This window comes from Thamnophis elegans, chromosome 2, assembly GCF_009769535.1.
Source record: "Thamnophis elegans isolate rThaEle1 chromosome 2, rThaEle1.pri, whole genome shotgun sequence".
Taxonomy (NCBI): Eukaryota; Metazoa; Chordata; class Lepidosauria; order Squamata; family Colubridae; genus Thamnophis; species Thamnophis elegans.
In genome coordinates this window covers 159,480,319-159,504,529 of record NC_045542.1, presented here as the reverse complement: position 1 = coordinate 159,504,529, position 24,211 = coordinate 159,480,319, and the positions used below count along the sequence as shown (strand labels likewise).

The 24,211-nt window shown below is 44.2% G+C and overlaps 2 protein-coding genes and 2 pseudogenes across 2 annotated transcripts; all 4 read right to left on the bottom strand.

Moving 5' to 3' along the window:
• LOC116503796 overlaps positions 1-5,349 on the bottom strand; it is a 37,702-nt pseudogene extending 32,353 nt beyond the window's left edge.
• Positions 1-24,211, bottom strand: part of LOC116503602 — a 359,386-nt pseudogene that overhangs the window by 293,977 nt on the left and 41,198 nt on the right.
• On the bottom strand, positions 2,443-13,620 carry LOC116503792 (zinc finger protein 93-like). Its single transcript, XM_032210420.1, has 8 exons — positions 13,615-13,620; positions 13,132-13,324; positions 10,648-12,128; positions 6,638-7,144; positions 6,264-6,378; positions 6,058-6,140; positions 5,261-5,387; positions 2,443-4,484 (listed from the first exon to the last, which is right to left on the bottom strand). The coding sequence occupies exons 1-8, from the start codon at positions 13,618-13,620 to the stop codon at positions 3,604-3,606; spliced, it is 3,393 nt and encodes a 1,130-aa protein (XP_032066311.1). The 3' UTR covers positions 2,443-3,603.
• Positions 13,603-16,073, bottom strand: LOC116503612 (zinc finger and SCAN domain-containing protein 32-like). The gene is made up of 4 exons (XM_032210142.1): positions 15,926-16,073; positions 14,478-15,041; positions 14,113-14,227; positions 13,603-13,986 (listed from the first exon to the last, which is right to left on the bottom strand). Exons 2-4 carry the CDS (start codon positions 14,973-14,975, stop codon positions 13,796-13,798), a joined length of 804 nt encoding a protein of 267 aa, XP_032066033.1. The 5' UTR covers positions 14,976-15,041; positions 15,926-16,073; the 3' UTR covers positions 13,603-13,795.

Genomic DNA, 24,211 nt, shown 5'->3' with positions numbered 1-24,211 from the left:
CAGCGTCAGAGGAAAGAGCCCCACTCACTCCGAGTCACGCCTGCATCTCCACCCGTGAGAGAATTCCTTCCAGCCTCTCGGCCTCCGGGCTCAGCCGAAAGTTCACAGCGGAGGGAAGAAGAATCGGACGCCGCAGAAAAAGCAGACACGATCCCAGCCTTTCCCGGAAACTTTTGACTTCGTTAAAAGTGAGCGCATGCTCAGTTCCCTCCGGAAGGAGGCTGCCCATCCTTTCCAAGCGCTGACGAGGGAGACCTCTGGTGGACTCTGTGCGCTACGTCAGGGAATCCTGCAATGGAACAGAAGACCAGAGCAGGTTCCACGGGGGCCAAGGATGATGGGCATGGGAGTGGAAGGAAAGCGTCTCTCCACAAGTCTTGCCTTTCCAAATAGTTGGCCGATTCTATACAATTTTACAACTTCCTCTTCTTGAAGTCTGGGAACTAAACATAGAGGAAATCTTTTTTGAAGCTCCTTTTCTTAAAGATCAGTCTGAGAAATTGACAAAACCCTTAATTGATGCACCTCAGGAGATCCCCTCCTCCCACCTCCTCCTCCTGTGCTGAAGGTGATTCAGGCAGGCTATGCGTGGGAAACCCTCCCTCTTCCCTCATGCTCACAATTCTGGGAGTTGAAACTCAGAATACTCCTAAGGTCCAACAAGGTCAGCAGTCATCGGAAAGCGTTGCCTGACAAAGCAAGTATCAAGCCAGCCATGCACAGATAGACCTTGATTGACAATAATAAAGTGACCATTCAAAATCACAATGAAAAAAATGATTCATGACCATTTTTCACACTTACGGACATTGCACCATCTCCATGGTCCTGTGACCAAAATTCAGACGCTTGGCAACTGAGTCAGCTGATCTGGAGAGAATGGGGATTTTGCAGTAACCTTCTCATGCCATGCCCACTAAGCCACACCCACCAGCCATGCCACTTCCACCAAGCCACGCCCACAGAACTGGTACATAATTTTGAATCCACCACTGGTCATGTCATAACCTTTTGTGATCTTCTAATAAATAAAATCAACGGAGAACCCAGATTCTCTGAAAAAACATCTTACTAATTTAACAACTACAGTGATTTCACTTAACAGCTGAGGCAATAAAAATTGTGAAATGGGCCAAAATTCAGTTAACAACTTTCTCATCTATCAACAGAAATTTTGTGCTCAATTTTGGTCAAAAACACGATCAAAACTGGCTGAACAATGGGCCCTAAATGGCTGAAAAATAGATCCAAAATGTCCTGAAAAGCGGGCCCAAAGCAGGCCAGAAATGGACCAAAAATGGACCCAAACCGAGCTGAAATCTGAGTCCAAAATGGCTGAAAATGAGCTGAAAAACGAGCTGAGAAATAGGCCAATAATGGCTGAGAGAATGGCTCGAAAATGGTGAAAGTATTAGAGCATACACAGAGTATAACTTAATTCCGCTTTTGTTAATGGCTGCAGAGAGGAGCTCCATTGTAACCTAATGTGCGAACTGCAAAGATAAAGCCTCTAGGCAAATTGCCATGCTTAGCCTAGCTAAAGTAACTTCTTGTGAAATGCAAAATGTAAATTCTGCCTGTGTGCTTACAACTTAAAATGTGTGTTCTCAGCAACCTAGTGTGAGACAGCATTCCCTAACAAAGTTCTGGGCTATGTGCCAGAAAAAGTATTCTTTTCCTCCCTTTTAAGGTCCATTGTTTTCAAAGCGCTGAGAAAATCTGGAGGTTTGCATGATATGAAATAATGTTTCTAACACTATGACGATCTATGCACAAACAGTGTGAACTATAAGAAGTTTGAGAAAAGGTTTTTTTCACGCGCGCCTGCTTTTTCTCTCTCCGCCTCCTCTGCTTAAGGTGGGAGATTAAAGGTCACCCAGTTTTGCTTTCTGCAGAAATAAAAGCTGATTATCAGTAGGCTCGTCTTCAGAGTTTCATTGAATTCATTAGATTCTGAGCTGAACTCAAAAACCTTATCACGGCAAAACTGTCAGAGTTTGTTGCAGAAAAATCAAATCCAGAAAGCACACACAGATAACTGATTCAGCTGGATTCAGTCACTTCTTTATATGCATAACAGATGAATAAATGTACAATACCAATAGTAGATTCTTTCAACATGGTAAAAGTTACAAGCAGAACACAAGCAGGAGAGAACAGTTAGTTTCATTTCAAAGTTCAGAGCAGAGAGAGATCAGTCTTGTTTCAGTTTCAATTTTCAGCACAGACTCAGATATGTTTAAGCTCCCATTGGCTGACTTAGTTGATATGTCTATTCATTGGCTGACCTTGTTACCATGTCTCTCCCAATCATGAATATTCTAACAAAAACGAAGCTCAGAGACAACAAAGGACCTCTCATCTCAACCCTGAGACACAAATATTCTCCCATATTTATTATCTATGTCATGTAGCCCTATAAAATCTGTTTATGATTCATCTAGCTTCTTCTTGAATGCTTGGCTAGTCAGTCATTTCCTCTAAAAGAACTTTCCTTGATAGTTACTGCCTTTGGACAAAGCTAATAAATTTAAAGGTATAGATATTTCCACAGCACTAGGGACTTGCAAAGGTTTCTGAGACTCACCTTGCGGGATAAGGGGAAAAGATGCTACTCAAGGAAATATCAAATAAAAGGTGGAGGAGTATGCAGCTGCATAACTGGCAAGGAAGGAATCTTAAAAACAATCTATGAGGCCGTTATTTATTATTTATTTATTAATTCAATGCATATGCCGTCCATCTCACAGTGAGAAGCAACTTTAAGGAACAGCGAGTTTGTACTTTCAGACTTGAAAAAAATTATTAATAGAGTTTTACAACAGAGTAGGAATAGTAGTAGTACAATAACCTTACAAAAGAGTTAAGACTGTCTGGCCCTGATTCCTCTCTGGCTACCTCAGAAATCTGACAGCATATTGCTAAGCCCTCTCTTGAGTAAATGATTTCAACCTGGAGTGAGATTCCCAAACCCAAAATAGTAGTAATTATTCAGTGAATTGAAGCACATCCCAATGTGGCAGATCTCTATCATCAATTCCAGAAGCGATTGCCCTAACTTTATTTCATGCTCTGCAGTTTTCAAAAGTCCCTTTCCTCAGTTGATGCTCGACAGCTTCTGATGCCAGAATACTTTGAATTCCCCTTTTCCTTTGGGATACATTGACCACCTGTTAAATATTGACACTGACTGTACTTCTTTCATTTAATCTAAAACTACAAATACATGTACCCCCAAAAAAATAATTTTAGCTTTTGTCTGAGACTTTCTGATTCCACAGGAAAACAGAATTTGGCACCTTCACTAGAGAAAAAACTTTTGCATGTGTGTTTCTAAAGCTAGCAACAGTTGGGGCTCCTTTCAGAGATCTTCCTCTGAACATTTTTCCACAGAACATGCGGAAAGGAACCAGTGACACCGATAGTTTAGATTGAAAAATACTTTCTCAGTCCTATTGGTTATCATTAGTCACCATCTCACACAGTAAATCTGAATTCAGTTATTTTCATCAGCTGTATTGATATGGCTTCTCCTGTTTGTGGATCTTTCTATGGCAAGTAAGAGTGTATCGTCTTCGAAAGCTTTTTCAACACTCCACGTATTCATAGGTTTTTTCCCCTTGTATGGATCATTTGATGATCCGTAAGATCACAATTCCTCCTAAATCCCTTTCCACACGCCATACATTTATGTGGCTTCTCTCCTGTGTGGATCCTTTTATGGGAGGCGAGAACACCATTCCACCTAAAACTCTTTCCACATTCCATACATTTATATGGTTTCTCTCCTGTGTGGATCCTTTTATGAGAGGTGAGATCAAATTTCCACCTAAATTTTTTTCCACATTCAAGACATTGATATGGTTTCTCTTCAGTGTGAATTCTCTTGTGGGAATTAAGATTACTGCTACAATGAAAGGCCTTTCCACACTCCATGCATGTATAAGGCTTCTCTCCTGTGTGGATCCTCTTGTGGGATTTCAGATGACTGCTACAAAGAAAGGTCTTTCCACACTCCATGCATTGATAAGGCTTCTCTCCTGTGTGGATCCTTTTGTGGGCATTAAGACGACAGCTCCAATTAAATGCATTTCCACACTCCATGCATTTATAAGGTCGTTCTCCTGTGTGATTCCTTTGATGGACTGCAAGAGAGTCATAACAACAGGTGGTCTTTCCGCATTCCATGCAGGTATATTGTTTGTCTTCTGAATGTGTTTTTTTGTGGGAAATGAGATCCTCCGATTTATTAAAGCTCTTTCTGTAATCCATGCATTGACCGGTACATGGTATTTCTACCGTATCAATGATTGTATGGTTAAGAAGACAATTGGCCAAAGGAACGCTTTTTTTAATTTCACTCTGTGATCGGTTTGTTAAATCAATCTTTGTTTGCATCTCATCTGCGAAATTCGTGTTTTTCTCTGTCGGATGGACCGGTTCACATTGTTCCTTACAATTCTTATTCATTTGCACATTATAGCCTTGAAAGAGAAAAATGTAAAATGTAGCAAACTGGGAAAATGATCAAACCTTTTCTTCTGAAATTTAGAAAGGAATCATCAATATATTTTGGCTGTTTTCTTGCAAATATGAAGATTCCAAATACAATGTTTCCAAAGACAGGTTTTGAAGTGGGCTCCCACCAATTCTCATGTATCAGAATCCAAACGAAACTAAGTCAAAATGCCTGATCTAATCTTTGAGTGCCAGTGTGTATGAGCCCCTGGACGACCTGGGACAATTCCATGGGGCCACAAACTCCCAAAGGGCTTTGGACACTGTATAATGCTGGGGCAGAAACATACCCACCAAACCCCGCCAACTTCAATGAAAAATCTCCATCTGTCTGCAGAGCAGAATCTTTGAAAGCCAATAAAACTTCTGGAGGCAATAGCTTCCCACCCTCAAGTTCGAATGATGCCAAACTCAGAACAAAAGTGGGCACATTTCAGTCAGTTTGGTCCAATGGTTAAGGCACCAGGTTAGAAACTAGGAGAGTGTGAGTTCTAGTTCCATCTCAAACATGAATGCTGGCTGGGTGACTTTGGGCCGGTCTCTCTCAGCCCAACCCATATCACAGCATTGTTGTTGGGGGAAAACAGGAAGAGGAAGGAATATTGTTTGTGTCCAAGCCTTAACTTATTTGCAAAAACCAATAAAGGCAGGATATTTAAAAAAACTTTTTTATCAAAAATTTCTAAGCCCTCCACCCAGCCAGACCTTCTCTAGGTCCCTGAGCAAAGACAGAGGATCTTACCCAGGTAAGCCAGATTCCTAGAATTCTCCAGCATGACTTCTCCATGGAGAGCTTTTTGGGAAGGATCCAGCTGAGACCACTCCTCCTCTGAGAAATACACGGCCACGTCCTCAAAAGACACAACATCCTGAACAAGGAAACAAGTTTCCCAAGTAACAAATAATCCCAAGGATAATGTGACAGTTTTCTTTCCCCAATTGAAACAGATAAAACCTATGAACAAAATGGGAATCCTCTGCAGAATTCAGAATGGAATCAGACTGCTTTTGTCTGATGGCACAACTGAAGCACATTTCAACACACTGGGAGGATTGTGATGCCTTTCAGTGAAACCAATTAAAATAGTTTCCTTGGTTGATTGACAGTTGGGTATTAAACCCACTACTTATCACTGGCTCCAATTGGTCCTTGAGTGGGTAGAAGGAAACACAGGGAAAATCCATCTGATATTTTTGCCAATAGACTGCTTTATCCACTGAGGGATCAACCCTTTCCCCTACTCCACACCTCCATGAACGTGTTGGAAGAGCTTGTATTGTTAGTGAGAATGACCATGGGGGACAGGAGGAAGATCTCAGGTCAAAACAACATCTGATCAATGAAATCTGAGCCTGAAGAAGGAGGGTGGAGAAAGCTTATCAGATAAGACAAGTAGGTTATGCCAAGTGTGAATATTCAATGATCTGATCTAAAAATTTGTCTTGCTTGGAAAAAACTATATTACTCATTGAAAAATATACAGAGTAAAATGAAACCATGCCGAGTTTCGTAGACCTTTCCAATATTTCTCCTCTTACCTGAGGCAGAAGTTCAGCCATTCTTTCAGCTCTTTCACAAAGAGAAGTTGGTTCTAAAAATACTAAGGGCAGCTTTTGATTACCTGTGAGACAGAAAATGACAGAAACAGACTGTTAAAAGAGAGATTAATTCCACTCAAGACGAACAAAACAATCATATGGATGGATGTCCAAACTTCATATCCCATAGACAGACCTTCTGTTACCTGGTTTGATGTCCTGACTTTGACCTTCCTGGAAGCTCTCCCTAAAAAACAGCTCCTGGGAGGATTTCGATGAATCTTTCCACCCCTGTGGATACTCGGTGATAGCTTGCAAGGACTTGCGGACAAGTTGTGGCACAAGAAAGAAAGGAAGAGTAGAGGAATAGAAATGAATAACCAATATTGAACACTCAGCCTAGCAGGCACCAATGTCCAAGCTGAAAAGCCATAATAGAATAATTGCCCAAAATTCATTGTCTGGAGGAAGACTAGAACAAGAGATCTTAGCAGCTCAAAATCCCAAAAAATTCTGCCAGAGAAACATTGACAAATTCAGAAAGATTCGCTTTAGAACTGCCAAGATTACATTCTCATACCTCCAACTCTTCTTGCATCTTCTCAGACTCCTGGGTCAGCAAGAAGCCCTCGGCCAGGGCCACCGCCTGGGAACTGGTCTCCGCTCCACACTCCCGCACCCATTTCTCCATCTCTGGGGGAAGGACAGCCAGGAACTGCTCCAGGAGCACCAGGTCCAGCATCTGAGCCTTGGTGTGTCTTTCTGGCTGCAGCCATTGATGGCAAAGATGGTGAAGCTGACTGCAAACATCTCGGGGACTCTTCCCCTTCTGGAACTCCACTTTGTTGAAGTCACAACATTGGACCTCTGAACTGCTGGCTTCCTCTTCTTGGCTCTTCTGCCGACTTCCCCCATTCTTCCCACAGCTCCGAGGCTGACCAGCTGGACGGCTTTTTCCAGTTCCTCCATCTTCTGGGTGTTGTCCCTCAATCTTCTCTCTGGCCTCTAATCCAGCACCAAAATGGACCCATGCATCTCCCCAGGTCTTCCTAATCACAAGAGGTCTGGCCAAAGCTCCCAACGCCATTCAGCCCAATTCCTTCACAAGATACTTTGGTCTCCAGAGGAATCAGGAAAGATCTCCGGCCTGCAGAACTGAAATGGAAAACACAAGGATGATCAACAGGGGGGACAAATCTGAATACTGAGCATCCTCCTCCACGAATAAACAAAAAAAACAAACAGAAATGAACCCACCAACTTCTGCAATGATTTTTTTTTGGGGGGGGGGGGATATTATTAGATATACTTATTTATGTTTGGGGAAAATCTGCTAACACTCTTCTGCCTCAACTTCTATCAAGGAATAAAAATATTGGATAAATGTATTTAAAATATGTTTCAGTTTGCTTTTTCCTAATTATTTATATCAAATCATTTCTGCCTAAAACCCTTTGCACATTCCAAATTATGTCTCTAGTCAAAGAAAAAAAAACATACCAGAAGCCAGAATTAACAAACCACCATCCAATGCATGGCCCTTCTTATAACAGGTTTTATTTTATCTATTTGGTTTCTCTTTATTTGCCTCCCAGCAGAGACACCAAAGAGAAAGTGGGGAAATGAGGAAACCGAGTTCCAGTCCTTACACGCCTTGCACTCAACTCTTCACACACGGAACTGCAGCCTTGCATATAAAGGCAACCGGAGGGACTTTGGCAGGTGGCTTCTCTGGGCCCAGGAAAGGGGAGACGAAGGAAAAACCCTTCTGGAAAAGGGCCGAGAAATCTGCAGGAAATTTCCCCGGAATCAAGACATTCTGCGCCTTTTGGGAAGCAACCTCTCCCTCTCCCCGCATGCAGAGGGTTGCCGGAGGAAACGGAGGGTCGATGGGTCCCCTCTTTCTGGCGACCCTGATTTCCTTCCGGGAGAAAACCCGGCAGGTGCGGAGCTGCCCTGCGTGTCCCTTTCTTCCACGGGATGGCAGGGGAACATGGGACCTCGAACTCTCCACCCCCTCCCCTTTCCGCCACTTGGAACTTGACGAAGCTTTGCATGCTCCAGGCTCCCCTCCAGCGTCAGAGGAAAGAGCCCCACTCACTCCGAGTCACGCCTGCATCTCCACCCATGAGAGGATTCCTTCCAGCCTCTCGGCCTCCGGGCTCAGCCGAAGGTTCACAGCGGAGGGAAGAAGAATCGGACGCCGCAGAAAAAGCAGACACGATCCCAGCCATTTCCGGGAATTTTTGAGAGCCACGCGCATGCTCAGTTCCCTCTGAAAGGGGATTGCCCATCCCTTCCAAGCGCTGACGAGGGGGACCCCTGGTGGATTCTGTGCGCTAAGTCAGGGGATCCTGCAAAGGTGCAGAAGACCAGAGCAGGTTCCACGGGGGTCAAGGATGATGGGCATGGGAGTGGAAGGAAAGCGTCTCTCCACAAGTCTTGCCTTTCCAAATAGGTGGCTGATTCTATACACTTTTACAACTTCCTCTTCTTAATATCTGGAACTAAACATAGAGGAAATCTTTGTTGAAGTTCGTTTTCTTGAAGATCAGTCTGAGAAATTGGCAAAATCCTTAGTTGATGCACCTCAGGAGGTCCCCTCCTCCCACCTCCTCCTGTGCTGAAGGTGATTCAGGCAGGCTATCCGTGGGAAACCCTCCCTCTTTCCTCATGCTTACAATGGTTTAGGACCTGGCTACCTGAGAGACTGCCTCCTGCCACTTGCCTCCCAACGACCAATTAGATCGCACAGGTTGGTCGTCCTCCGTGTGCCGTCGACCGGACAATGCCGGCTGGCAGCTCCCCGGGGGGAGGGCCTTCTCTGTAGCTGCGCTGGCCCTGTAGGACGATCTCCCGTGGAGATCCGGACCCTTACTACTCTCCCAGCCTTCCGTAAAGCCACCAAGACCTGGCTGTTCCGGCAGCCCTGGGGCTGTTGATCAATATCCAGCCCCACTTAGACAGAATGGATGGTGTGTAATTTTAATAATTATATCTTTTATCTTAAATTTTTAAATGCTTTTTTTATCTTGCCTGTAAGCCGCCCAGAGTCCCAAGGGAGTGGGCGGCATACAAATTTTATTAAATTGAAATTGAAATTCTGGGAGTTGAAACTCAGAATACTCCTAGGGTACAACAAGGTCAGCAGTCATCGGAAAGCGTTGCCTGACAAAGCAAATATCAAGCCAGCCATGCACAGATAGACCTTGATTGACAATAATTCAGTGACCTCTCAAAATCGCAATGAAAAAAAATGATTTATGACCATTTTTCACACTTATCGACATTGCACCATCTCCATGGTCCTGTGATCAAAATTCAGACGCTTGGCAACTGAGTCAGCTGATCTGGAGGGAATGGGGATTTTGCAGTAACCTTCCTCTGCCATGCCCATGAAGCCACGGCCACCAAGCCATACCACGCCCACAGAACCCATAGTAAACAAAATTGAATCCCACCACTGATCACATCCCAATGTAGCAGATCTCTACCGCCAACTCCCGCAGCGATTGCCCTAACTTTATTTCAGGCTCTGCAGTTTTCAAAAGTCCCTTTCTTCAGTTGATGCTTGACAATTACTGATGCCAGAACACTTTGAATTCCCCTTTTCCGTTGGGATATATTGACCACCTATTAAATTATGACACCGACTGTACTTCTTTAATTTAATCTAAGGCTACAGGTATATGTACCCCCCCCCCAAAAAAAAATCAATCTGGGACTTTGTCATTCCACAGGAAAAGAGAATTTGGCACCTTTACTGGAGAAAAACCTTTGCATATGTATTTATAGGATTTCCTACAGTTGAGGCTCCTTTTCAGAGTTCTTCATCTGAACCTTCTTCCATAGAATATAAATGTGTTCAGGTTTATAGAATAGAACAATTAGAATAGAATAGAATAGAACAAAACAAAACAAATAGAATAGAATAGAATAGAACAGAACAGAATTCTTTATTGGCTAAGTGGGATTGGACACACAAGGAAGTTGTTTTGGTACATATGCCCTCATGGTACATAAAAGAAAAGATACATTTTTCAAGAATCATAAGGTACAACATTTAATGATAGTCATAGGGTACAAATCAGCAATCAAATCATATTAGGAATCAATATAAATCATAAGGATAAAAACAGCAAAGTTACAGTCATAAGTGGGAGGAGATGGTGATAGGAAAAATGAGAGGATGAATAGTAGTGCAGACTTAGTAAATAGTTTGACAGTGTTGAGGGAATTATGTTTAAGAGTGATGACATGTGGAAAAAACTGTTGTTGTCTCTAGTTGTTCTGGTGTACAGTGCACTGCAGCGTCGTTTTGAGGGTAGCAGAGGAAAGAGTTTGTTTCCATGATGTGAGGGGTCAGTAGATATTTTCACAGCCTCTTTTTGACTCGTGCATTGTACAGGCCTTCAATGGAAGGCATGTTGGTAGTAATTGTTTTTTCTGCAGTTCTAATTATGCTCTAAAGTCTGTGTCTGTCTTGTTGGGTTGCAGAACCAGTGACACGACTGGTTATAGACTAAATAAGTTTCTGTCTTATTGATTATCTCTAGTCACAGTCTCGACCCAGTATATCTGAATTCAGTTATTTTCATCACCTGTATTGATATGGCTTCTCCCATTCGTGAATCTTTCAATGGCAAGCAAGAGTGAATCTTCTTGGAAAGCTTTTTCCACACTCCATTCATTCATAGGGTTTTTTTCCCTTGTATGGATCATTTCATGGGACGTAAGACGATAATTGTCCCCAAAGCCCTTTCCACACTCCATACATTGATAGGGCTTCTCTCCTGTGTGGATCATCTTGTGGGAATTAAGATGACTGCTACGAGTAAAAGTCCTTCCACACTCCATACATTGGTGTGGCTTCTCTCCTGTGTGAATCAACTTATGGGTTTTAAGACTACTGTTACAAGTAAACGTTTTTCCACACTCCAAGCATTCATATGGTTTATCCCCTGTATGGCTCCTTTTATGGTAAGCCAGATCATAATTCTTCTTAAAACATTTCCCACATTCCATACATTTATATGGCTTCTCTCCTGTGTGGATCCTTTTATGGGAAGTAAGATCACAACTCTTCCTAAAACCCTTTCCACATACCATACATTTATATGGCTTCTCTCCTGTGTGGATCCTTTTATGGGAGGTGAGAGCACAATTCCACCTAAAACTCTTTCCACATTCAAGACATTGATATGGCTTCTCTTCTGTGTGGATCCTCTTGTGGGAACTAAGACCGTTACTACGAGTAAAGCTCTTTCCACACTCCATGCATTGATATGGTTTCTCTCCTGTGTGGATCCTCTTGTGGGAATTAAAACTAGTGCTACAATTAAAGCTCTTTCCACACTCTATGCATGTATAAGGCTTTTCTCCTGTGTGGATCCTCTTGTGGGAATTAAGACGGCCGATACGAATAAAGCTCTTTCCACACTCCATGCATTGATATGGTTTCTCTCCTGTGTGGATCCTCTTGTGAGTATTAAGATAAGTGTTACTCGTAAAGCTCTTTCCACACTCCATACATTTATAAGGCTTTTCTCCTGTGTGGATCATCTTGTGGGTATTAAGATGACTGATACGAATGAAGTTCTTTCCACACTCCAGGCATTGAAATGGTTTCTCTCCTTCGTGGATCCTCTTGTGGGAATCAACACTAATGCTACAAATAAAGGCCTTTCCACACTCCATGCATTTATAGGGTCTTTCTCCTGTGTGATTCCTTTGATGGATTGTAAGAGAGTCATAACAGCAAAAGATATTTCCGCATTCCATGGAATTATATTGTTTGTCTTCTGAATGTATCTCTTTATGGGAAATGAGATGCTCAGATTTATTAAAGCTCTTTTTACAATCCATACGTTTATATGGTATTTCTCCCGTATCGATGATTGTATTGTTAAGCAGACAATTGGCCAAAGGAAAGCTTTTTTTAATTTCACTTTGTGATGGGTTTGTTTCATCAATCTTTGTTTGCATCTGATCGGCAAAATTCCTGTTTTTCTCTTTTGGATGAACCGGTTCACATTGTTCCTTACAATTCTTGTCCACTTGCACATTATAGCCTTGAAAGAGAAAAATGTAAAATGTAGCAAACTAGGAAAACGAACAAATCTGAAAGTTAGCAAAAGAATCATCAATATATTTTGGCACTTGTGTTGCAAACATGAAGATTCCAAACTACAGTGCTTCCAAAGACAGATTTTGAAGTGGGCTCCCACCAATTCTCAGGTATCAGAATTGGGTCACATCCCAACAAAATAAGACAAATGCCTGATCTAATCTCTGAGTGTGTTGGAGCCGTTTAGAGACTTGGGACAATTCTTTTCGCCACAAGCTCCCAAAAGGGTTTGGACACTGTATAATGCTAGGACAGCAACATACCCACCAGCTGCCTAACTTCAGTGAAACATCTCCATCTGTCTTCAGAGAAGAATCTTTGAAAGTTAATAAATCTTCTGGCTGGTAATAGCTTCCCATCCTCAACTTAGAATGATGCCAAACTCAGAACACAAGTGGGCACACCTCAGTCAGTTTGGTCCAATGGTTAAAGCAATAGCAATAGTTAGACTTATATACCGCTGCATAGGGCTTTCAGCCCTCTCTAAGCGGTTTACAGAGTCAGCATATTGCCCCCAACAACAATCCGGGTCCTCATTTTACCCACCTCGGAAGGATGGAAGGCTGAGTCAACCTTGAGCCTAGTGGGATTTGAACAGCCGAACTGCTGAACTGCAATCAGCTGAAGTAGCCTGCAGTGCTGCATTTAACCACTGCGCCACCAGGCTAGAAACTGGGAGACTGTGAGTTCTAGTTCCATCTTAAGTATGAATGCTGGCTGGGTGATTTTTGGCCGGTCTCTCTCTCAGTCCAACCCATATCAGAGTGTTATCATTGGGGGACCATAGGGAGAGGAAGGAGTACTGGATGTGTCCACTGCCTTAACTTACTTGCAAAAAATAATAAAGGCAGGATATAAATAAAAAGTGATCTTTTTATTAGAAATTTCTCAGCCCTCCACCCACCCATCCCTTCTCTAGGTTCCTGAGCATAGAAAGAGGTTCTTACCCAGGTAAGCCAGATTCCTGGAATTCTCCAGCATGACTTCCCCATGGAGAGCTTTTTGGTCAGGATCCAGCTGAGACCACTCTTCCTCTGAGAAATACACGGCCACTTCCTCAAAAGACACATCCTGAACAAGGAAACAAGTTTCCCAAGAATAATGTGGCAGTTTTCTTTCCCCAATTGAAGCAGAGAAACCCTATGAACAAAATGGGAATCCTCTGCAGAATTCAGAATGGAATCAGACTGCTTTTGTCCGATGGAACAACTGAAGGACATTTCATCGCACTGGGAGGATTGTGATGCCTTTCAGTGAAACCAATTAAAATAGTTTCCCTGGTAGACTGATAGTTGGGTATTAAACCCACTACTTATCACTGGCTCCAATTGGTCCTATAGTGGGCAGGAACACAGAGAAAATCCATCTGATATTTTTGCCAATAGACTGCTTCATCAACTGAGGGATCAACCCTTTCCCCTACTCCACACCTTCATGAACGTGTTGGAAGAGCTTGTAATGGTAGTGAGAATGACCCTGGAAGACAGGAGGAAGACCTCAGGTCAAGACAACATCTGATCAATGAAATCTGAGCCTGAAGAAGGAGGGTGGATAAAGCTTATCCGAAGGGACAGGTAGGTTAAGCTGGGTGTGAATTTTCAAAGATCTTGTCTAAAATGTGTCTTCCTTGAAAACAAAAATTCCATGATAATTATACAGAATAAAATGAAATGAAACCATTCCACGTGTTGTGTAACTTTCCAATATTTCTCCTCTTACCTGAGGCAGAAGTTCAGCCACTCTTTCAGCTCCATCACAAGGAGAAGGTGGTTCTAAAAATACTAAGGACAGCTTTCTATTACCTGTGAGACAGAAAATGGTAGAAGCAGACTGTTAAAAAGAGAGCGAGAGATTCTACTCAAGACGAACAAAACAATCGTATGGATGGTTGTCCAAACTTCATATCCCATGGAAAGACCTTCTGTTACCTGGAGAGGTGTCCTGACTTTGATCTTCCTGGAAGCTCTCACTGAATAGCAGCTCCTGGGAAGATTTAGATGAATCTTTCCACTCCTGGGGATACTCGGTGATAGCTTGCAAGGACTTGTGGAGAAGATGTGGCACGAGAAAAAAAGGAAGAGTAGAGAGATAGAAATTATCAATATTGAACACTCATCCTAGCAGACACCAAAGTCCATCGGTTAAGCTGGAAAGCCACAACAGAAAAATGGACCCAAATTCATTGTCTGGAAGAAGAATAGAACAAGATATCTTTGCAGCTCATAATCCCAGAAAATTCTGCCAGAGAGACATTGACAAATTCTTTAGAACTGCCAAGATTACATTCTCATACCTGCAACTCTTCTTGCATCATCTCAGACTCCTGGGTCAGCAAGAAGCCTTCGGCCAGGGACACCGCCTGGGAACTGGTTTCTGCTCCACACTCCCGCACCCATTGCTCCATCTCTGAGGGAAGGACAGCCAGAAATTGCTCCAGGAGCACCAGGTCCAACATCTGAGCCTTGGTGTGTCTTTCCGGCTGCAGCCACTGACGGCAAAGGTGATGAAGCTGAGTGCAAACATCTCGGGGACTCTTCCCCTCCTGGAACTGCACTTTCCCGAAGTCACAGAATTGGACCTCTGAATTGCTGGTTTCCTCTTCTTGGCTCTTCTGCCCAGGACTTCCCCCATTCTCCCCATAGCTCCAAGGCTGACCAGCTGGACGGCCTTCTCCAACTCCTCCATCTGTTGGGCTTTGTCCCTCCATCTTCTCTCTGGTCTCTAATCCAACTCCAAAATCTTCCCAGGTCTTCCTAATGATGAGAGGTCTGGCCAACCCTCCTAACACCATTCAGCCTCTTCCCTCACAAGATTCTTTGGTCTCCAGAGGAATCAGGAAAAAATTACAGCTACAGAACTGAAATGGAAACCACAAGGATGTTCAACATGGTGGGAAATTTGAATACTAAGCATCCTCCTCCATACATAAATAAACAAACAAAGGAACAAGCAAACAATATTCTTATGAACCCACCAAGTTCTGCAATTGGTTTTTTTGGGGGGTGGGGGGATATTATTAGATATACTTGTTTGTTTGGGGAAAGTCTGCTAGGACTCTTCTGCCTCAACTTCCATCAAGGAATCAAAATATTGGATAAGTACATTTAAAATATAATTTGGGTTTCTATTTCCCAATTATTCATATCAAATCATTTCTTTTGCTGCCTACAACCCTTTGCACAATCCAAAGTATGTCTCTAATAAAAGAGAGAGAGCAATCCAAGGCATGGCCCTTCTTGTAACAGGTTCTTTGTTTGCCTGCCGGCAGAGACACCAAAGAGAAGGTGCGGAAAGGCAGGAAATGAGGAAAGCGAGTTCCAGTCCTTACACGCCTTGCACGCAACTCTTTACACACGGAACTGCAGCCTTGCATACAAAGGCAACCGGAGAGACTTTGGCAGGTGGCTTCTCTGGGGCCAGGAAAAGGGAGGCGAGGGAAAAACGCTTCTGGAAAAGGGCCGAGAAATCTGCAGGAAATTCTCCAGGAATCAAGCCATTTTGCGCCTTTTGGGAAGGCAACCTCTCCCTCTCTCTGCATGCAGAGGGTTGCCGGAGGAAACGGAGGGTCGATGGGCCCCCTCTTTCTGGCGACCCTGATCTCTTCCGGGAGAAAACCGGGAACATGGGACCTCGAACTCTCCACCCCACCCACCCCCACCCCGCTTTCCGCCACGTGGAACTTGATGAAACTTTGCATGCTCCAGGCTCCCCTCCAGCGTCAGAGGAAAGACCCCCACTCACTCCGAGTCACGCCTGTATCTCCACCCGTGAGAGAATTCCTTCCAGCCTCTCGGCCTCCTGGCTCAGCCGAAGGTTCACAGCGGAGGGAAGAAGAATCGGACGCCGCAGAAAAAGCAGACACGATCCCAGCCTTTCCCGGGAAGTTTTGAGTTCCCGAAAGAGCAAGGCGCATGCTCAGTTCGCTCCCTCTAGAAGGGGGCTGCCCATACCTTCCAAGCGTTGACGAGGGAGACCCCTGGTGGACTCTGAGCGCTACGTCAGGGAATCCTGCAAAGGTGCAGAAGACCAGAGCAGGTTTCCGGGGGGGGGGGGGGGGGCAGGGATGATGGGCATGGGAGTGGAAGGAAAGCATCTCTCCAGAAGTCGTGCCTTTCCAAATAAGTGGCTGATTCTATACAGTTTTACAACTTCCTCTTAATATCTGGGAACTAAACATAAAGGAAATCTTTTTGAAGCTCGTTTTCTTGAAGGTCAGTCTGAGAAATTGGCAAAATCCTTAGTTGATGCACCTCAGGAGATCTCCCCCTCCCACCTCCTCCTCCTGTGGTGAAGGTGATTCAGGCAGGCTATGCGTGGGAAACCCTCCCTCTTCCCTCATTCTCACAGTTCTGGGAGTTGAAACTCAGAATACTCCTAGGGTCCAACAAAGTCAGCTGTCATCGGAAAGGAATGACAAAGCAAATATCAAGCCAGTCACGCACAGATACTCCTCGACTGGCAATAATTCAGTGACCATTCAAAATCACAATGCCACGGAAAATAAATGATTCGTGACAACTTACTGGAACCAATTAAGGTACCATTGCTGTCTGTTGTGGTTTCTGCGATGCCCCCCAAAAAGCCAGAATCATTTACAACAGGAGTGTCAAACTCAATGCTTGCGGGGTACTTAAATACAGCCAGAGGTGCTGGCTGGGAAATTTGTCTGAAAATAGGCCAAAAGCAATCAAAAAATAGGCTGGAAAACAGGCCCAAAACTGGCAGGAAAAATGCTGCAAATCTCCTGTATAACAGGGCAAACAATGGAGCTCACAATGGCTGAAAATACTGGCTGAAAACAGTGGCTGAAAAACCTGCCCAAAACAAGCCAAAAAACGGTTCGAAAACAGCAAAAGCACCAAGCTCAGAGACCACAAAGGACCCCTTATCCCAACCCTAAACTTCAAATATTCTCCCATATGTATTCTGTATTTCATGTAGTCCTATAAAATATGTCTATGACTCATCTAGGTTCTTCTTGAATGCTTGGCTAGTTAATCATTTTCCTCTAAAAGCACCTTCCTTGGTAGTTACTGCCTTTGGACAAAGCTAGTAGATTTAAAGGTATAGATATTTCCACAGCACTAGGAACTTTAAAGGTTTGTGGAAATCCCCTTGAGTAACAAGGAAAATAGATGCTATTTAGTGCTATGTCAAATAAAAGGGGGAGGAGTTTGCAGTTGCATAACTGGCAAGGAAGGAATCTTAAAAACAATGTGCATTGATGCATCAGACCTTTATTTATTATTTATTGGTTCAATGCAAATGCCTTCCATCTCTCTGTTAGAAGCACCTTTAAGCAATGGCAGATTTCTACTTTCAGACTTGCCCAATTCTATTAATGCAGCCTTACAACAGCGTATGAATATAGTAGTATAATAGCCTTACAAAAGAGTTAGCCTGTCTGGCCACGATTCCTGTCTGGCTACCTCAGAGATCTGAAAGCCCACTTTTGAGTAAATGATTGCAAGCTGGAGTGAGATTCCCAAACCCATAGTAGTAGTAATTCCTTAGTGAATTGCATCTCATCCCAATGTAGCAGATCTCTACCACCAATTCCTGCAGCGATTGTTCTAACTTTATTTCAGGCTCTGCAGTTTTCAAAAGACCCTTTCCTCAGTTGATGCTCGACAGCTTCTGATGCCAGAATACTTTGAATTCCCCTTTTCCTTTGGGATATATTGACCACCTGTTAAATAATCACACTGACTATACTTCTTTAATTTAATCTAAGGCAGAGGTGGATTCCTACCAGTTCGCACCAGTTCGGTAGAACCGGTTCATCAAATCTACCGAACCGGTTAGAAGAGGTTTCACCAGTGGACTCGGAAAGCAGGCCACACCTATAAGAGGTTCCAAAATTTTTTGAAACCCACCACTGACACACACACACACACAGAGAGAGAGAAAGAGAAAGGAATAAATAAATAAATAAATAAATAAATAAATAAATAAATAAATAAATGAAAAAGTGAGAGAGAGATGAAAGAAAAAAAGGAAAAAGGGACAGAGAGACAAAAGGAAGAAGAGAGAGGGGGGGGAGAGGGAGAGAACACATGGCCGGCAAGCCACTCCCACCAGGTCACATGGCCGGCAAGCCACTCCCACAAAGGAGGCCACACCCACAGAGTAGGTTTGAAAAAAATTTGAAACCCACCACTGATCTAAGGCTACAGGTATATAGTATGGACCCCCAAAAAAATCAAAAGCAGACACGATCCCAACCTTTCCCGGGAAGTTTTGAGTTCCCGAAAGAGCCACGCGCATGCTCAGTTCCCTCTGAAAGGGGATTGCCCATCCCTTCCAAGCGCTGACGAGAGAGACCCCTGGTGGACTCTGTGCGCTATGCGAGGGGATCCTGCAAAGGCGCAGATCAGAGCAGGTTTCACGGGGGCCAAGGATGATGGGCCTGGGAGTGAAAGGAAAGCGTCTCTCTAAAAGACTCGCCTTTTCATTTATCCAGTTTTAGAACTTCCTCTTTTTAATGTCTGGGAACTATGTGTGATTTGTGGACATTGAGGAAATCTTTGTTGAAGCTCATTTTCCTCAATTTCTGATCAGCCTCAGAAATTGGCAAAATCCCTAGTTGATGCACCTCAAGAGATCTCCCCCTCCCACCTCCTCCTTCTGTGCCCAAGATGATTCAGGCAAGCTATGCGTGGGAAACCCTCCCTCTTCCCTCATGCTCACAATTCTGGGAGCTGAAACTCAAGACACTTTAATTTTTCACTGTCTGCTCACTTGGGGTGACCAGCCTTCCTTGACTGGTGGCTTGAAATCAGCCTCCCCTCATTCATTCCCTCACCAATGAAATAGAAGTGTAGGAAGTTATCACCCAGCCCTCTCCCAGAAAAATGAAATATCCTAGGAAATATTGAAAGGGCAGAATATTTCTCTGGATGTGAAAAGAAAGAAACATGTTTTAAAAGACAGAATAGCTGCCTGCAGCTTCCTGACCATCCCCCTTTGTCAATGAGCCATTAAAGCCTGAGCTAGTCCACTTTACATAATAAAGACTTCTCCACTGCAGCCCCAGGGGGATGGGAGTAAAGGCATGATAATATTGGCCTTTTACCCAACTGACCACATGGCATCTGAGAACTCAACCAAACCTGGATTCAAAATGCAGCCTAGAGAGTTGCCCCTGCATGGCCCCATGGGAGTCTGACAACCAATCAGAATACAAGATCAAGATCAAAGGCCAGAGAGGGCATAAAACCAGATACTCAGCTTCTCTTCCTCCCTTGCTTTCCCTTCCCTTCTCTTCTCCACCAACATTGAAGCATGTGATCACCTTTTCTGTTCAGGACTCAAGCCATGTGGTCCTGTCCTCCATTAAAACCATCTTTCCAAGCAGCCTCCATGTCTCCAGTGTCTTTTCCCTCACTTGGAGCCAAACCCAGAAGGACATTTCTTCCAACAGAAGAGAATGGGATTCCTACTTGTCTTAGTGATGCAGCCTTTTCCTGCCTTTTCTTTGAGCAAGGAATGGCTCCAATTCCGAGGATGAGCCTTTGTTTTGAACCTTTGGCATGTGAGCCAAATGTGATAACCACTACACCATAGAAACGACAGCAGAGGTGTTTTCAGCAGGTTCTGACCAGTTCTGGAGAACTGGTAACAGAAACCAGTAAATACTACCTCTGACTGGCCCTGCCCCCATCTATTCTCTGCCTCCAGAGTCCCAGCTGATCAGGAAGAAATGGGGATTTTGCAGTAACCTTCCCCTGGCGCGCTCACCAAGCCACGCCCACAGAATCGGTAGTAAAAAAAATTTGAATCCCGCCACTGAATAAGAGGTATGGGCATCTGTCAATCTGCATGGCCTTATTGCTTGCCAGCTGTCTCAGTCTGGCGATTACATCACAAGAGTTAATTAGATCTTATTCCTCATGCTTTGTCTCCTTCCGGAGCTGAGAAGGTAGAGCGAAGGATGGAAGAGCCCAACTTCACTTACTCACAGAGTTTTGATTCTTTCTGGCTTTTGAGAAATTTTCTTTGACTTAAATGTCCCCACTGCAACATTTGGGGTGAGGGGAAAACAGTGTACTGGGTAACCCAGTAAGATTGAACTCTGCTAGGATATATACAGTAAATGAGCTAAAATAGTGGCCACCAACTGTGGAATGGGGCCAACCGGAGATATCACAAAGGAGAGTTGGACAAGCAAGATAGCCCAGAACAGGATCAATCAGTGGTGTTTTCCTTTGAAAAAATCACATCCTCATATCTCTGCATCCTTCCGAAAAGCTGAACAATTGGGAAGGTGCTGGGTTCAGAGGGTTGGGTTGGCCATCTTTCAAAGTGTTGCTTCTAAGGCATGGGTGTCAAACTCAAGGCCCACAGGTCGGATCCATCCTGCATGTTTAGATTGGGCCCGCGGGGCCAGTCTGGAAATAGCAAAGGATCAGCCTGCAGTGCGACTGCTAGCAAAAATGGGGTGCGGGTGGTGTGCAAAGCCCTCCTCCATCAACCACCTATGACCTCTGGAGTCCTCCGGGAGGCCTTCCAGGCCCAAGGCTAGACCTCCGGAGTGGTCCAGGAGCATGCCTACCCAGCTGGTCATTAGGGCAGAGAACCGGTCTTTAAATTATTTGAATCTCACCACTGGTCCCAGGTTTATGATGCCCCTATATCACTGGCATGGCTGTTGAGACTTACCCTCAAGCTAAGAAATATTTATGTCCAAGATTTATTTTCACATGTAATAGTGGGAGAGAGGAACACCCTGGGTCTTCTGACTAGTGTATCTTACTGCTGTCTAGCCAGCCGCAGCTATGGATGTTCAAGCTGATAGAGCTTACAGGGAAGCCTGTGTTAGGTCTCTGTGGCGCAAGGCCCGTCTGGCTGTTAACCAGAAGGATGAAGGTGTGAGCTCAGCCAGGGATGGCCTGCTTGATGATTCCAAGATAAAAGGGGTGGGATACATCGGGCTCTTTCTTTGAGGGCTCTGATTTTTCTCAGTGCTTTTTCTAACTAAATATTGGGTTACCTGCAGCATGAGCTTTCTCTTTCAGAATGCAAAGAGAATGAAGACACCCAATCGATTTGGGGTGGTGTCCCTTTCAGGCAAAGTTAATTCAACTCATAGGAGCTTGTGCTGGGAGCTCTCCAAGGTCCTGAAACAGCCACCCTTTCCCCCAAACCAGCTATTCCTTGCTTTCCTCATGGGATAGTATTACGAATACGAACAGGAATAGTTGGAAGGGATTTTGGAAGTCTTCTAGTACAATCCCATACTCTAGCAGAAGGCCATATACCATTTCAGACAAATGGCTGTCCAATGTCTTCTTTAAAACGTCCAGTGTTCGAGAATTCACAACTTCTGGAGGCAAGTGATTAAAACTTTTGTGATCTTTTGACAAACAAAATCAATGGGGAAGCCAGATTCATTGAACAACCGTCTTGCTAATTGAACAACTGCAATGATTCGCTTAACACCTGCGGCAAGAAAAGTTGTAAAAAGGACAAAATTCACTTAACCACTTCCTCATCTAGCACGGGAAACTTTGTGCCCAATTCTGGTTGTAAGTAGAGGACTACATGTATTCATTCTCTTTTTTCTGGTCCCTACAAAAACAGGGGGACGACCACACAAGATAGACAGGAAGTTGGTCTTGCTGGGAAGGTCACTGACATAGGAGAAGGGACAGAGAAAGTTCTCCTGGCTGAAACAAAGGGTCACATGTTAAGTCGTGTGTGTTTGGGAATCGTCCTTTTAAGTATTCGTAGCATCTCCTGGAACCAATTAAGGGACCACGGCTGTCTGTTGTGGTATCTGAAAGGCCCTCCAAAAAGAAACAGGAATCATCTACAACATATAGTGTAAGGACTGCAACAAACACTATGTAGGACAAACAGGCAGAATTCACAGCAAATTAATAAAAGAGGTTTTTGCCGGGAAAAGGAGCTCTTGGGAAGCCTCGGTCACAATAGGTGCCCCTTCCTCAGTGAGACGGTCAAGTTGTGAAACTGATGGCCTGCCCATTATGCTCTGGTTGCTTACCTTATCCCAATAGAGATCACAGAATGGATCATGGAAAAAGATCTTACACAGTTCACTGGCTACAAAGGAACTTGCCTCTTTGTAGGTAAGAGGACAAGAGCTGCATAGATGACTACAACATTCCAGCCCTTTCATCTCAACAGATGGGTTATTCCAGCATCGACCTGTGGTCGGGGAAGCAAGGCGGCCAGGGGCAGCTCCGCGCCTGCCTCGCACATATGGCAAGAGAGCTGCAGCCCCCTGCCAGGATCTGAAGAGCATCGGGCTCAGCATAGATGTAAGCCCAGCGTCTTCAGCACCAAATAGGCATGCAGGCTGGCGCTCAGCAGTCCAAAGTTGGCGGTGGACAGTTTAGGCAGCATGGTTCCACCAGCTGCAGCTCATGAAAGGGCCCTGGCAGCCTGGTGGTTTTTGATCTGGGACGATTCAACCCAGCCAGGCAGGAGCACTGCTGCTAAGATGGTGAAGACAACAGGAGCAGCAAGACCTGAGCTCCAGGCCCGGTGGAGCACAAACCATGGTCGTCACCTGCTCCAGAGCCACGAGGTGAGCTGCAGGAGGGGTCCCACAGTTGTGAGGTACCCCGGTGCTGTGGCAGGGTTGGGGCTGTAAAAGAGTGCGCCTGAAATACCCCCAGGCGCTGAGAGACAAAACAAGAGGCAGCTTCCAGGCCTCGCTGGCTCAGCCAATCTGCAGGCTGCGATTAAGGGGCCAGGCCTCTATGAGGTGAGTAGGGTAGGGAAGGGCTGCCTCATGTGCCGGCCGTGCCCACCCTCTTCACTAGGGCTTATTTTTGGGGTAGGGATTATATTAGGTCTATTCCCCCAAAAATCAGTCTAGGCTTATTTTTGAGGTAGGTCGTATTTTCAGGGAGGCTCTGTTTTAGGCCCAGTACTCTTCAACATCTTCATCAATGACTTGGATGAGGGAATAAATGGGGAACTCATCAAATTTGCAGATGACACCAAGCTGGCAGGAATAGCCAACACTCCAGAAGATAGGCTCAAGATACAGAAGGATCTTGACAAACTTGAACATTGGTCACTATCTGATAAAATGAAATTCAATGGTGAAAAGAGTAGGGTTCTACATTTAGGTAACAAAAACTACAGTATAGGTGGTACCTTGCTCAAAAGTAGTAACTGTGAAAAGGATCTTGGACTCCTAGTGGACAACCATTTAAATATGAGCCAGCAGTGTGCAGCAGCTGCCAAAAAAGTCAACACAGTTCTAGGCTGCATAAACAGAGGGATAGAATCAAGATCACGTGAAGTGTTAATACCACTTTATAATGCCTTGGTAAGGCCACACTTGGAATACTGCATTCAGGTTTGGTCGCCACGATGTAGAAAAGATGTGGAGACTCTAGAAAGAGTGCAGAGAAGAGCAACAAAGATGATTAGGGGACTGGAGACTAAAATATAAGAAAAACGGTTGCAGGAACTGGGTATGTCTAATTTAATACAAAGAAGGACTAGTGGAGACATGATAGCAGTGTTCCAATCTCTCAGGGATTGCCACAAAGAAGAGGAAGTCAAACTATTTTCCAAGGCACCTGAGGGTAGAACAAGAAGCAATAGGTGGAAACTAATCAAGGAGAGAAGCAACTTAGAACTGAGAAGAAATTTCCTGACAGTTAGAACAATTAATCAGTGGAACAGCTTGCCTCCAGAAGTTGTGAATGCCCCAACACTGGAAGTCTTTAAGAAGATGTTGGATAGCCATTTGTCTGAAATGGTATAGGGTTTCCTGCCTAGGCAGGGGGTTGGACTAGAAGACTTCCAAGGTACCTTCCAACTCTGCTATTGTATTGATACCATCAACAAAGAACTTGAATGAAAGTGTCATTTAATAATTTTATAATTTATAATTTTTTTTTATAATTTTAATAGCATTTATAGGCCGCCCTTTTCCCTGAGGGGACTCAGGGCGGCTTACAATAACAAGGAAGGGGAGTGAAGACAAAACATAAAAAGAAATGTGCAATAACTGAAAAATACTAAAAACACAACATTCTCTCA

What these genes read in the sequence shown, in the direction of transcription:
- LOC116503612 (XM_032210142.1), bottom strand. Translation starts at nt 14,975, where the DNA reads ATGGTGTTAGGAGGGTTGGCCAGACCTCTCATCATTAGGAAGACCTGG. An exon ending in TGATGCAAGAAGAGTTGCAG is followed by an intron (nt 14,228 to 14,477) that starts GTATGAGAATGT and finishes CTTCTCCACAAG; the next exon opens with TCCTTGCAAGCTATCACCGA. An exon ending in AAGTCAGGACACCTCTCCAG is followed by an intron (nt 13,987 to 14,112) that starts GTAACAGAAGGT and finishes TCTGTCTCACAG; the next exon opens with GTAATAGAAAGCTGTCCTTA.
- LOC116503792 (XM_032210420.1), bottom strand. An exon ending in AAGTCAGGACATCAAACCAG is followed by an intron (nt 6,141 to 6,263) that starts GTAACAGAAGGT and finishes TCTGTCTCACAG; the next exon opens with GTAATCAAAAGCTGCCCTTA. An exon ending in TGGCTGAACTTCTGCCTCAG is followed by an intron (nt 5,388 to 6,057) that starts GTAAGAGGAGAA and finishes TTCCTTGTTCAG; the next exon opens with GATGTTGTGTCTTTTGAGGA.